Genomic DNA, 14,791 nt, shown 5'->3' with positions numbered 1-14,791 from the left:
GAAAATTTAAAGTGGATGCATCTCCTAGGAATTGTGATCAGCCATGACAGAGACCTGGCCTCAGGTCAAAAACAGTAGCACATTACATACCCCGCCAATAAAGAAAGAGAATAAACTAATTTGCTTGAAAAACTAGTTATTAATTTGGTTGAGGCCATTTCTGCAGTCTTCAGTCTCCCTTCCCACCAGTGCACTCTCTTCTCCCTGTTTAATAGGAACTTGAGATTGACATAGATCAGAAGGCCCAGATGCTGTTGATCCATCTCACCAGGCAGCAAGAGTAAGGATAGAATATCTGCCCTCCAATTTCACAGTTCACTAAGAAAAGACTTCTACACTCCCTGGGCAGAACAATTCCATCTATGCGGCATAGGTAAGATCCCTTAAAACCAAATTCTGTGTTAAAGATACAGTCTTCATGCCAAAGCCATTGTCATGTTTCCATGAGTGGCCAGATGCAGAGAGATGTGTTAGAGTGGTTATAACAAATTTTCTGCAAGGAGCAGCTCCGGGTAAGGCATTCAACATTTTGGTTCCCATTCATGTAAGAACTCCTGCCTACAACAAAGGGGATGCCTGAATGTTACGCATTGTGAGTGGGATAGGGAGAAGGGAAACCTGTGTTGCCACCAACTAGTCATTTATCCTTCAACTTCTCAAATTTCTTCTGACCCCCAGTATCGTAATCATGTAAGTAAACGTTGACTCACTGAACACTTGTTAATAACAAAAGAAATAACAAAAAATGCTTAAGCCAGAAGGTGTTAAAATGAGAAGAAACATTTCTTCTAATTTCCAACATCACCACCATCTAAATAAAAGTTAACCTAGCAAAAACCTCTTTAAAAATGCCACTTAAGCTTCGAGGGAAGAAGGTTAAAATAAAAAGTCATACGGGAAGAAAGAAATGTTTATGTTGCATAATTCCATTTCCTTCTGCGATACAGTAGAATACATTCATTGGCTTACTATGGCCGAAAGGCTCTATTTTTTCATATGATCTTGGGAATCATAATGGGAAATGTTATTTGTGTTATATTTGGTAAATTCCATTACAACAAATAACTGGAATGCCCCATTGGATCTATGAAGGTGGAACATTATTTCTGAAAGGATAGAGAACATATGCCATGTATCTGTTTGTGCTTCTTAAGGTATAAGTTGATGGGGAAAAAAATGTTAGTCACATCTGATATTGTACCCTGCAATCAAATCAAAGTGACTAGGAAAGAAAAGCAATAGGCTAACATTAATTCATTTATAGCCTTTTTTCTTTTCTTTCATGAAGTTATGTGTTCATCTCTGTTATATTTTTCTTTTTCTTCCTTGCCTCTCCACAGAACTATGTCAAAAATAAACTTAGCTAGGATTCAAACTCTGTTTTCAGAATACCCAGATTTCTTAAAATCAGGGGATGCCTACCGATAAATGCTAGTACTAAGAGTATGTAAAAAAAAAAAAAAAAAAAAAAAAAAAGGTTATCTGACGAAAAATTGCAGTTCTTCCCTGACCCTTAGATTCCCTTACTTTGGATAACAAAGGAAAGAAGGGAGAAATAATCTCTGTGTCAGGCACTGTGCTAACTGTGTGTGACACAGAGGGCATGATATTACTTCATTTATATGCATGATATTACTCCATTTTCATGTGACAGGGTAGGAGGGCTTGGAGTTGGGTTTAAATCCAAGTCTATATGGTTCCTTTCTACCTTTTTCCATTATGCCATCATACATCCAGGAGAACATGTATGTCTATGACCAAAACACCAAGACTTCTCATGGGTATAATTATTCCAATAAAAAATGGAGGAGATTTGGCCTGGAGGTAGGGAGACTTGCTAGGAGACAACCACAGTAATTTGGGGAAGAATTGCCTTGAATAAACTCTGTGACCAAAATGGGTGTAAAAGTTAAGAAAAGGAAAACTGAAATGTGTGTGTATGTATGTCTGTACACACAATAGTGAGAGAATTGTTACTGAGGATGACTGGAGGTAACCTAGGGAGACCAATAAAGTCCAGTGTCTTCTGGGACGGGTTTATCCTGAAGGTGAGAGCCAACCCACCGGAAAAAAATAAAAAGGGAAGATCATAGGTGAGGCCCTTTTAATCAAGGACTATGATGAAAAGTTGGTGGGAGGGAGGAACCTACATGCATTTTCTGAACGAGGAGGTGAAAAGCACCCCAGGATCCACCAATGAGGCCTCAACAAGACAGAGATCCAAACTCATGCAGATAATTCCAGGAAAATTTCTGAGAGAAGCACTCCAGAGATGCATTTGAGAGACAATGTTTGAGAAAATCATACCTTTAGGGGCCTCCTGGGTTTACCAAGCTCAACTCACAGACACTATTCTCAGCCTTTTACTCCTAATGGGACATGTTTAAGGGATAATGGCACCTTGCACAGGTGTACATAGTGTTTAAAAGGTAAAAGTAATGCTGGGAAGGCCAGATGTAAAGCCACCCCATTCTCTTCCACTGAGGAAAGCATGTTAGTACTCCAGGGAATTCTAGAGAGTGTGAAGATGTTGTTATGGAGATTACCTTGATTCTGCTTTAATTTATCTAAAAAATGAATCATTGGCAGGTGTTGATACTTTATTATTAATAACAAGCACCTCTTGGCCCACCTCACTTCTATTCATGATGCCTTTCATCATGGGTCACCACCTCCTTACCTCTGAAGGCATCATGCTTCTGCTTCTTAATACTAAAGTTAACAATCTGTCCCATGTGCTGGTTGCTTGACTGAAACTCCTGAAGTGTTAAGGGTGTTCTGTGATGACAAAAACATGCTGGTGTCTTGATATAAAACTAGACAATGAAATCAGGTTATATAGGCCAGAAGAAAAAAATCCATAAAGAAAAATGGCTGCTCAAGAAACATTCCCAGGCATTGGCAAAATTCTCCGAGCATGCAGGCACCTAGTGGCAGCATCTGAGCCCGAATATATCACCTGGATGAATACGTTATATCTAGATAAGTGTGTGTAATGTCTGGACAAGCATACATAGATTGTGGCAACAATATATTTTAAAATAATAGAAAAAAACATATCAGAGCTGGAGATGGGGTGAGGCAAAAAGAAGTGCCTAGTTTGTAAAACCCAAGGAGGCACTCACTCTCAGCAGACCCTACACTTGCAAAATCCGCAGAGTGACAGTCTCCTTAAATTTTGCACCCCAGGTACGTCTTTTGCTTTACCTCCAATACTGACCCTACTATGTCATCTTCATTCCTATCAACTCTTCGTTGTCAGGCTTGGAATAATTTTCTTATGCTTAACTAGGGTGGGGCAAAGATGATGGTGAGAAGGAAAGAGTGATTGAAGAAAGTAAGGATAGAAAATGAATAGGATTTTGTGACCAATTGAATGTGGAGTTGGATATCAGGGAAAGGGAATGGCCAGGTTTTTGGGGGACAAAAGAGGATAATATATTTTGAAGATAATGAAACAAGGTGCAGGCTAATGCTAGAAGGTTAGTATTGGGCTGCCTGTTCTTGGTGCTACTATATAAACATTCAAATGTGCCTGGTGGAAATTTTACTATTTGTTTTCAGGCAGGCCTCTAGGGTTTCCACTTTTCCCATGGCAATGGCCCCTATGTCTATGACAAGGAGAGAGGCCACTTCATCTCAGCAGATTCTCATATAGACCTGGGGGAGGCTATAAACTTAAAAATTAACTGATGAAAAAGGAAATAGGCTTATGATTCTTACCATGTAGCCCATTTTATAGTTCTCATGGCTTAATACAAAAATATTTTATCATGTGACTAGACAGCAATGGACAGTCTTAAGTACGAGTCAGCTAAAATATTTTCATTTTTATTTTCTGGAAAGTGGTGGTTCCTAAAACCTCCTTTATGAAGCTGGAGATAAAATATCTATCTTCAGGGGGTGGTCTTCCACCAAGAATTCTCTGTGCTCTTTAAAGTTAGCATTAGTAGAAAGAGAGCAGAGTGAAAGGTTAGGTTTATTTTAGAAAGCAACAGGGAGGCAGTGAAAGATGGGATTAAGTTGAGAAATAAAAGCAAGAAAATGACTGAAAAATGCCAGTGTGTGGAGGTGGCTACTGACGCCTGGTTTTCTGAATACCGGTGAGCTCGCAGAGCCACCACGTTTTCATTTCCCGATAGGAAGCATTTATGGAAACCTGTGGTTCTGGTATGTGCTCCAATCTTCTCTGCAGGCAGCACAAGAACAGGCGCCCAGTGCTTTTTCCTTCTGCCCAGGAAGCCACTGCTCATTATTAAGCAGAGCTGTGGAGCAGCTTTGCAAAGCCTTGTAAAGTAAGAATGCAAAATGCTCCCTCCATGACACCAAGTCCCCAGTGCGTGGAGCTGTTCCTGGGAAAGGCCGGTTGCAAATGATGAGCATCTTTCTTTGGGCATTTTTAGATTCTTACATGAAACGACCCTGCTCCTCAGATCCCTTCCCTTCATCTGCCAAACAGGTCATTTGTGAACCTTCTCGATGTTTTCTAAGGGAAGCTGCTGTGTAACAACCTCTGGTTAGTTGTACCTGCAGTCTACCTTTGGGATCACATTCTTGGGCAGCTTTCTTTCTTTTCTTTTTAAATAGCTGGGTACAATTTGGACCTATACAATGAATCTTGTAGGTGGACATACTGTTTGGTCTGGACCATTTCTTAAATAATAAGTTACATTTTTATTCTTTTCCATTTTCAGAAAACTTTCTAAGAGGGCAGTTAAATAGGAAAATAGGGAAAGTCGCCTAAACTTATTTGGTTCATTTTCTGGAAATGGCAAAGCATTTGCCTCTTTAACCCACTGTACCCTGGCTTTGCATAGAAATTCAGTAAGCAAGGCTCACTAAGCAGTAAGCAGACTCGAAGGTCTACATCAGAGTAGATCAGTGTTCAATCTGGGATGTAAAATAAAGATTTAAAAATGTAAACTGGGCCACAGTGTGGACATAGGATGCCCTAAACGTTTTAGGGTTAGAAAAGATTTCCTGAGACTGGACGCAGTGGCTCACACTTATAATCCCAGTGCTTTGGGAGGCCGAAATGAAAGGATAACTTGAGACCAGGAGTTTGAGACCAGCCTGGGCAACACAGCTGGACCCTGTCTCTACAAAAATTTGTTTTAAAAAGTAGCCAGTGTGGTTGCACATGCTTGTAGTCCCAGCTACTCAGGAGGCTGAGGCAAGGGCATCACTTGAACTCAGTAGTTTAAGGTTACAGTGAGCTTCCAGTGTGCTACTGCACTGCACTCTGGGAAACAGAGTGAGACCCTGTTTCAAAAAACAAAAAAGAAGAAAGAAAGAAAGAAAGAAAGAAAGAAAGAAGAAAGAAAGAAAGAAAAAAATTTCCTGAGAGAACCTTTAATGAGTGATCTAAATTTTTAGGTTTGAAGGTCAGTCTGGGAGAAGTTGCATTCAGCAGCTTATTATATTATATTACTAAAATGTAAACTACAGTCAGAGGTAAGAGAAAGCAATATTATCTTCAATTTTTAAAAATGACACAAAAGAAATGTCCATTTAAAATTAATAAGAAAAAAATATCACTCGCCATGCCACTAGGCTGGTAAGTCATATTTTATTTTTCTTTCCTCTCTAGGTATTTATATATATAGTTGTAATCATAGAGTAACTCTGCTTTACATTTTTATAACACTATGTCATAAACATGACCTCATGTTATTATCTAAACCTTAGAATTATAATTTAAATAGGCTTTATCATAGTCAATACTAAATACTATGATACTAAATATCATAGTATTTAAAGGAATACTATAATTTACATAGCCATTGCCTTATTGTTAGACATTTAGGTTGTTGACAGAGTGCCTGTGTAAAAATCTGTGTTACAATGAACATTTTTGAGCATGTGAAAAAGCAATAACTTTCAAAAAAAAACCTTTGATTTTTCTACCATTTTTTCTTTTCAAATACCTTACGGCATCTGTCTGTGTTGTGTTATCTATAACTTTGTATTTTGTGTGTGAAATTCTAGTATCTGGTTTTATTTTTAGCTGCTCTACCATGTGCCAAACCCAATCTCTCACCCCGTGGTCTGTTTCACCTCCACCCACCTCCTCAAAGACTGCAATGCTACAGTTGCTCTAGAGTTCTTATGACTCAAGGATTCATGTGAGGTACAAGGATTGTCTTCAGGAGTGCCCTTGACCTCCCAAAATTGCATGCAAAACTGTATGTGTGCACTTCCCAGTAAGAGGCTATAGATCATGTATCAAATTCTCAAGTGTTCAGGTGACCAAAAAAGAATAAGAATCATTGACTGTCTAGGGCTCTTTTTAGCATCATTTATCTCTTTCCTTCCACTGGGCTGTTGCCTCTGCTTATAGTCTGATTCTAGCTTAAAACCTCTTCTCTTTTAATCTTTAAATTGCCATCCTCCTTGTACCTCTTGCCTTCCCTTCACTGTTAACTTTCTTGAATGAATACTTATACCTGCTGTGTTCACTTCCTTACCTTCTGTTTACACTCTAACTCCTGGGTCTCACCTATCTCGTTATGCTGAAGTTGCTCTTTTGAAGATGATATACGCCTACTCATCATGTTGTTCTTCACCCTCTGACTTCTCTTTAGCATGCAAGATTGTTGCCCTTGATCTTAACCTTAGCTTTTTCCTCCTGGGCATCTGAGTTACTGCCTCCCCTTGGGCCTTCTTCTCCTCTGGCATTTCTTCTCTTAACTGTTTGCCCCTCTTTCCTCTGCTGCCAGATAGAGGTCCTCTACAATTTCTTGTCATCAGGCCCCTTTTCCTTCTATATTCTTCTCTTGGGACATCTCATCTAGAGCCACACACATGTAGCTCCTGACTGTCCCCTGAAACCTAGGTCCATATTTATAAGTACCATCTCCACTGGGATACCTGAAAGTACCTCCAATGTGTCCAAAGCCAAATTCATCATCTTTCCTGCAGCTGCTGTGGCCTCGCATATTTCCCTGACCAGGTCCACCATGCTCTGTCAGTCAGGCACAAAAGCTTTGATTGCTTTCAGTCTTCTTATTGTATTCTAGGCAGAGGCTTAGTGCTTTTCTTTCCACAGTACCTCTTCTGCTGCTGCCACCCTTGTTTAGCTTCTTTTTACCTGGCAGCAGGCCTGTGGCAGTGGGCTTCCATCGCTGCTTGCTTCATCTCTCATTCCCCCATCACCACCATCAAACACTCCCAGGTTTACTTGTCGAAAGCATGTGCCTGTTGCTTCAAGGACCTCCTCATTATCCTTTTGAACATGCATTATCCACCAAATTACCTCAAAATTCAAAGCCCTTCAAGTTCTGACCCCAAACTGCTTCCCCAATACTCCCCTAAATACATCCTGTTTATTCATTTTCCTAATTAAGGTTTTAGTATTTATATTTAGAATATAGTGGTGCATAAATACTTAGTTTATGGGGGATGCTTTTTAAAGCAAAATCCCAATATCATATTTATTTATCCAATTTGTTCTTTTTTCTAAATCTTACCTCCCTCTGAAGGTTTAGGGTTCAATTTATTATAATTCAGCAAAAACATTTTGAGCAGCTTAGCAGCTGAGGAGAAAGATGCCCCCTCTTTAATACTCTTAAGATTGAACCAGAAGCACCAGCATCTCATGGAAGATACAAAGGCTTTCTCCTAGCCCCTGCTTATATTTTGTGTTGGTCAGAGCCACTACAGGAAACAAAAAGTCCACCCAAAAGGTGATTGAGGAAGTTTAATAAAGGGACAATTCACAAACATGTGGAAAACGTTAATGGAAACTGACTAGAAAAGGTGGGAGGGAGCAGTTACTAGAATTCAGTAAGAGGAGTATCTTCAGGACAGGGCACCTGACAGGAACTGTGACCTTCTGTCAGGAAGAAGGTTGCTGCCAAACCACAGCCTGGCAGGCAGGCAGCTAGAGAAATAAATATTTCAAGTTCTCTCGCCTCCTATTCTTTGATCTCTGATGGGTGCCTCTCCTTGGTCAAACCCAACCAAAAGCTAAGAGCTGGAGAGCTTGGGTGGTGCGTCCAAGGAGGCTTGCTTCCTGGGGCGCAGAAGGGAGAGTGGAGAAGGATGGAAAGTGGCTCTAGGGGAGGAAATGGAGAACATCCAGAACTTTATGTCACCTCTGGTGCTTGAAGGCCTTTTTCCAGGGAGACAAAAAGTTTGTGTTGGCTAAAGCTCCCTGGTTGCTCAGGAGCCAAGGGTCACATAATGTGCCAATGGAGGTTTTTGCCTCTGAAAGCCTCCGAGGTATAATTACTGCAATGAAACATCCCTTTTCTCTCTCTCCTCTGCCCATCTCCATGCCAGGAAACCTTCCTCTCTTCACTTCTCATCTCTCTGCCACTTCCTTTTCATGTTGCCAGATGGTTTCAGTAAAATAACCAGGCAGATAATAAACACTTACAGACCAAATTAAATAAGACACGATACTTTTTCTTAACGATTTGTATTACAGCTTATAATTTAAATTAAGTTGCACCACTTGAGCAATAAAACATTTATAATGAGAAAGCTGACTTAATTTTGGAAGAAAATGACATAGAAGTGACTGGTATGTTTCCTTTAGTAGAACACTGGGACTAGAATACCTAGCAATTCTCTTCTGAGTCCCCAACCTGAAACCCTACAGGAGGAAGGGCTTTGTGGAGGAACTATTGTTGGCTGCCCCCTTCTCCTCAGCATTCATCTGTACATTCTCCTCTTCTCATTCCTTGCTCCACACTGCTCTCCTCACTCACACCTCCCACAGGTCTATCGGTTGACACTGGAGGGCATGGGGAGCTGCAACTGGGGTGTTGTTGGTGACAAACACTGAACTGGTACTCTCAGTGGGGGAAGGTCAGCAGATTGAGAAAGGAGGGGAGAACAAGGAAGGGCACAGGGATATCTGAAAGTCAGGATGTGGAGCTGGGAACCCTTTGGGTTGGGGTTCAGCGCCTAATTTTTGTTGGGGCTGATTCTTTGCAGCACAACTTGAAGGGCAGAGCAAGCCCCTGAAGGTCAAATACAGAGTTGTTCAAGAGCATGGAATCTACAAAATCTAAACCAGACTGAAATCAATAGAGCTTTCCCTTGAAAAGCTATAAATAGTTTCCTGAAATCACGTTTTTGCCTAAGATCTTGGGAAACTATTTCCAGTAGCTCTCCTTTATGACATTACTTGCTTCCATACTTCCATTTGGGTATGCTCAGAGCAGCAATGAGCCCGCAGGACAGCTAGAGTTAGACGTGTATCCTCAGCGAACATGCTTGCTACCTTCTGTATGTGACAGTGTGAATGTAGGAAGGCTTGCTGGCTGTGCATTAGAGAATCTTAGACTTTAAAGAGGTGACCAAACTCTAAAATTTGCTCCCGTAAGTGTTCAGAAATAAATGCACAATACCCCAAGTTTAGGAAGGACATAGGTAGACCTCCCTGAGATTAGGGCAGGGGATACTTCCCTAATTAAGGAGAAGCTGGTTTAGTAAATGGCCATTTATCTCATCCCTTTGAGACTCCTTTTAGTCCTTTGAGCACCATCATCCCTGGTTCCAGGAATATATTGATCCTGTCTACTCTCTTGGGCCCAAAGCTTGACTAAAAATTGAAACCCATTTTCTTTCCTTTTTTCAAATGGCTGAGCCAGTCAGGGAGCTGAACAGGGCTGAGCTCCATTAGTACATTTCTTTAAGATGAGAAATAAATGCTGTACAAGTTACATCTCTCTTGTTTACGTCCACATTGCTTTCCAAAGGGTTCTAGCACATCTGTCTTTTGCCATCTGGGGATTCTTTTTCTGGAAGTCACATCTGACCAAACCTAGGAGGATTGTGAATGTTAAGTCAGTGAAAGCCAGTTGTTCCAGTGCAGATGGACTCACAACCTTGACCTACCTAGGCACTTTAAAAAGACTCAGCCTACCCAGTCAAATACACATCAGGGGTGTGTAAATCCCAAGGGCACACAAATTACATACAGGGGATGATCCTCGATCCACTCACTGAGTCTAGACACCCACTATACTTCTCAACCTTGACCTCGGCCTGGTTCTCTGATCTTTGGAATTCATCTTTTCGTTGCCTAATGAACTGTTTGTATGGCTTACTCTTGGTCCCGACTACTTGGTATGGGTATGACATTGGTGCTATGGTCAGTCACATGAACACAACCATGGCACCTGCCTTGGCTCAGTGGAACTTACCTGCATGGCTTACTTCCTTTCAATTTTTCTCACCAGGTGATGGAATCTGACAGGCTACACTGCTTCATGCCTCACATAGTTACTGAAGAAATGGGAAGCGTTAGGAGGATTCCCTAGACCACCTGAGGTTGAGTGGCTTAAATTTCCTGATATGATGCTGGAAACTGTACTTATTAAAGAAAACAGAAGTTTAAACACATTTCAAAAACATGATACCGTACGCTTCAACAATGAGGCTTGAACAAAGCTGCCTGAAGGTTTTAATAAGCTTTTGTCTCCTTATCCCCCAAACCCAGTGCTACTCCTCATCTCTTGATTCCTGAATAAGAATCAAGGAATCAACATGAAAACAACTTACTGTAAACTGGATTTGGCAGCCACCCATGATGTAGTCCAAGAAAGAATGCATCTTGTGAATCTGCATAGGAGGGGAGAGGAAACTGGGTTAATAACAGCACAATCTATTTCCTGATATATTGGAGGCCTAAAGGTTGGTGACTGATAAGCTGCTAAACCAAAGGAAAGGGCAGACAGACATCATTGAAAAAAGATGGGTCAGTTAAGTTTGTTCTGTTAAAGGAGAGAAGGAAAGCAATATCAATACAGATGGGCCTATGAGGGCTGCCAATATCCATCCATTGCTCCCCTCTATTATGGTCTATGCAAATTTTAATCAGCTTATGCCTCTGAGGTGAGACTAAAACTATATTTTCCAGTGTCACTACTGTTTTGAAATCAATGATGTCTCACACTTGACTTCAGTCTTGCCTCCCTGTGTCTAAGTCCCAGTCCTGGTGACATTCTTAATATGCAGGTAATTTAGATAGGCAGTTTTAAAATACCATTAGCTGAGAAGGTAATTTACTGACAATTTCCAGTTAGTTAAATGCTTCCCCTGCCATGAACAACAATGACTAACATTGGGCATTACTGAATGACAGGTATTTAACATCTTTAACCTCATTTAATTCTCAGAACAACCTTATGAATGTGGTACAACTATTATTATTGTACCCTGTTTATAGATGAGGAAATTAAGGTCAAGATCACAATGCTAATAAATGGTAGAGTTGAGACTCAAATGATGCAAGTCTGGGTTACATACTCTATCCTTTTGACCTCTATGCTGGAAGTCAGGATGGTTGTTGCATTATGCCAACTGCCATCATCTGTTTTCTAAAGTACCTTAGGGATTTCTGGTCTTAATTTACATTTCTTTGTGATTTTGCTGCTTGGCTTGGCTCTTGGTGATATTTATGTATTCGTTTATTCAACAATTATTTATTGAACACTCACTATGCACTAGATTCTAGGACTACAGTGATTAGAGAAACACATACAGTACTTGCAGTCATGGAACTTACAGTCTGGATCCTTCTACCTGGACAGCCAGTAACTGTAATTTTTGACTGTCACTTCTCAGATTCCATCTAATGCTCAGGAAGCTTCTTAGAGACGGACCCAAAAAATCAGTGTTGGTCTCTCTAGATACCACCTCCAGGTGGCACACATCTATTGGCATACTTTTCTTAGAATTGATGTTCACTTGGCCTCTAGTACTTACTTTTGGTGTTCTGATGGTAATGCTTTGCCTGATAGTTGGGACACTGTGCTACTGTGTCTGCATATCAAATAAGAACTTGAGAGTGAGCAAAATAACAGTGCTTCTGAACACTGAACTCTAAGAGCAACTCATGGAAGAAAAAAAAAATTGTGTACACTGTCACCTTAAGGAGAAAGATAATCATTGAATCCAGATCTTTTCTCCTGCTTCTTTGGGTACAGGGATAGTCACATAACTGTTTAGAACGTACCCAGGATTTGATTTGTACAGTTACGATAAGATGCCTGACATGGAGACAGATGCCTGTATCTGTAAGAAGAGTTTATTGCTCACAGTTCTTCAAAGGATAGGAGGCATGTTATGCCACACAGGAAGGTCACATGGGGAAGCACCAGGATAGGTCAGGAAGCAAAAGCAATGAGGGGAAAGCATGGGCAAACCATTTATTGTGTGTTTTTTTTTCATAGGAAGGAGTGGGCGAGGCAGGGTAAGCAGCTAAGCAGGCCTAGGATTGGATAGTTTGAACGATTTCAGCAGGTTTTGAAATCCGTCAAAACCATATGAGTGGTTTCTAGTTATCTGATACCTGACCCTAGGGTCATATAAGGTGGGAGAACATTGGCTTGGTGTGTGAGAGTTTGGTAAGGGAGGTGATTGGGGGTTTGAACTAAAAAATGATTGGTTTGCATATCAAAGGCATGCTAAAAGGCAGGTTGTTTGCTGTCTGTAGGAATTAGCTAACATTGGGAGAGTAGTCCCTCTTAGGTTCATAAGGCCCAAAGTTGTCAAAGCATCAAAAAATATTGAAAAAAAAAAAAGATTAATACAATGACCCCAGATGGCCAATCATAAGACATTATCCCCTAGTCCCAGCAAGGGAATTTGGTGTAAAGGGTAGGGATATGACCCAAAGCAGACCAATTACTCTTTTCCTTCACTATCTTTTTATGTAAGGATATGATCCTGTGTATATACCTATTAGGTTCCTTCTAATATATTAGGAAACATATATCTATGTATGTATACACACACATAAACACACACATACACACATATACATATATACAATCATGTGTCATTTAATGATGGAAATACATTCTGAGAAATACACTGTAGGTGATTTTATCATTGTGTGAACATCACAGAGTATACTTACACAAACCTAGATGGTATATCCCACTATACACCTAGGCTATGTGGTACGGCCTATTGTTCCTAGGCCATAAGCCTGTACATCATGTTATTGTACTGAATATTGTAAGCAACTGTAACACAACTGTAAGTCTTTGTGTATCTAAACATATCTAAACATAAAAAGGCACAGTAAAAATATGGTATAAAATATAATAAATGGCACACCTGTATAGAGAACTTACCATGAATGGAGCTTGCAGGACTAGAAGTTGCTCTGAGTGAGTCAATGAGTGAGAGGTGAGTGAATGTGAAGGCCTAGACTATTACTATACACTACTGTAGACCTTAGAAACACTTAAGCTACACTAAATTTATTTAAAAAATAAAGTAATTACATTACAATGGCTACGAGTCACTAGGTGATAGGAACTTTTCACCTCCATTATAATCTTATGGGAGTACTGTCATATCGGTGGTGCATCATTGACAAAATGTTATTATGCAGAGCATGACTGTATATATACATATATACATGTATGTACAGCTGCTCCTGGACTTACAATGGGGTTACATGCTAATAAGCCCTTCATAAGGTCAAAAAATTATAAGTTGAGTCATTGTAAATTGGGGACCATCTGTGTGTGTGTATACACACATACACACACATATATGTATAGGTGTATCTTCTTTTATCGTACCTCACTTTATTGAGCTTTATATTTTTTACAGATTGAAGGTTTCTGACAACCTTGCATTGAGCAATACTATTGGTGCCATTTTCCCAACAGTATGTGCTCGCTTTGTGTCTGTGTCACATTTTGGTAATTGTTGTAATATTTCCAACTTTTTCATTATATCTATTATGGTGATCTGTGATCAGTTATCTTTGATGTTACTATTGTAATTATTTTGGGGTGCTATGAACCAAGCCCACATAAGATGGTGAACTTAATTGATAAGTGTTGTGTGTGTTCTCACTGCTCCACCAACTGGTCATTCCTTCATGTCTCTCCCTCTCCTTGGGTCTGCCTATCCCCTGAGACACTACTGTATTGAAATGAGGCCAGTTAATAACCCTACAATGGCCTCTAAGTGTTCAAGTGAAAGGAAGAGTCACGCATCTCTTACTTAAAATTAAAAGCTAGAAATTATTAAATGAGGAAGGCATGTCAGTAGCTGAGGTAGGCCAAAAGTTAGGCCTCTTTCACCAAACCGCCAAGTTGTGAATGCAAAGTAAAAGTTCTTGAAATTAAAACAGTGAATATACAAATGATAAGAAAGTGAAATAGGCTTACTGCTTATGTGAAGAAAGTTTTAGTGGTTTAGATAAAAGATCAAACCAGATACATCGTTCCCTTAAGCTAAAACCTAATCTAGAGCAAAGCCCTAACTCTCTTCAATTCTATGAAGGCTGAGAGAGGTGAGGAAGATGCAGAAGAAAAGTTTGAAGCTAGCAGAGGAGGTTGGTTCATGAGGTTTAAGGAAAGAAACTGTCTTTGTAACATAAAAGTGTAAGGTAAAGCAGCAAATGCTGATGGAAAGGCTGCCACAATTTATCCAGAAGATCCAGCTAAAATCATTTGATGAAGGTGACTACAGTAAACAACAGATTTTCATTTTCATTGTAGAACAAGGAAGAAGAAGATGCCATCAGGACTTTCCTGGCTAGAGAGGAGAAGTCACTTCCTGGCTTCAAATCTTGAAAGGGCAGGCTTACTTTCTTATTAGGGGCCATTGCAGCTGGTGACTTTAAGTGGAAGCCAATGTTCATTTACCATTTCAAAAATGCTAGCACTCTTAACAATTATGCTATATCTACTCTGCCCATGCTCTATAAATGGAACAGCAAAGCCTGGATGGCATCACATCTGTTTACAGCATGATTTACTGAATATTTTGAGCCTACTGTTGAGACCTACTGCTCAGAAAAAAAGAT

General features: G+C 40.1%; 1 protein-coding gene across 1 annotated transcript in view; it reads right to left on the bottom strand.

The window, feature by feature from the left end:
• CPNE4 (copine 4) overlaps nt 1–14,791 on the bottom strand; it is a 531,957-nt gene that overhangs the window by 35,167 nt on the left and 481,999 nt on the right. Inside the window, exon 12 of the mRNA XM_003265221.4 lies at nt 10,516–10,575. Coding sequence (XP_003265269.1) covers nt 10,516–10,575 — 60 coding nt within the window. The remainder of the gene's footprint in view (nt 1–10,515; nt 10,576–14,791) is intronic.

The sequence above is a fragment of the Nomascus leucogenys genome, chromosome 8 (assembly GCF_006542625.1).
Source record: "Nomascus leucogenys isolate Asia chromosome 8, Asia_NLE_v1, whole genome shotgun sequence".
In the NCBI taxonomy this organism is placed as follows: domain Eukaryota; kingdom Metazoa; phylum Chordata; class Mammalia; order Primates; family Hylobatidae; genus Nomascus; species Nomascus leucogenys.
The sequence above is the reverse complement of the archived record's forward strand: the minus strand, read 5'-3'. Positions and strand labels throughout refer to the sequence as shown.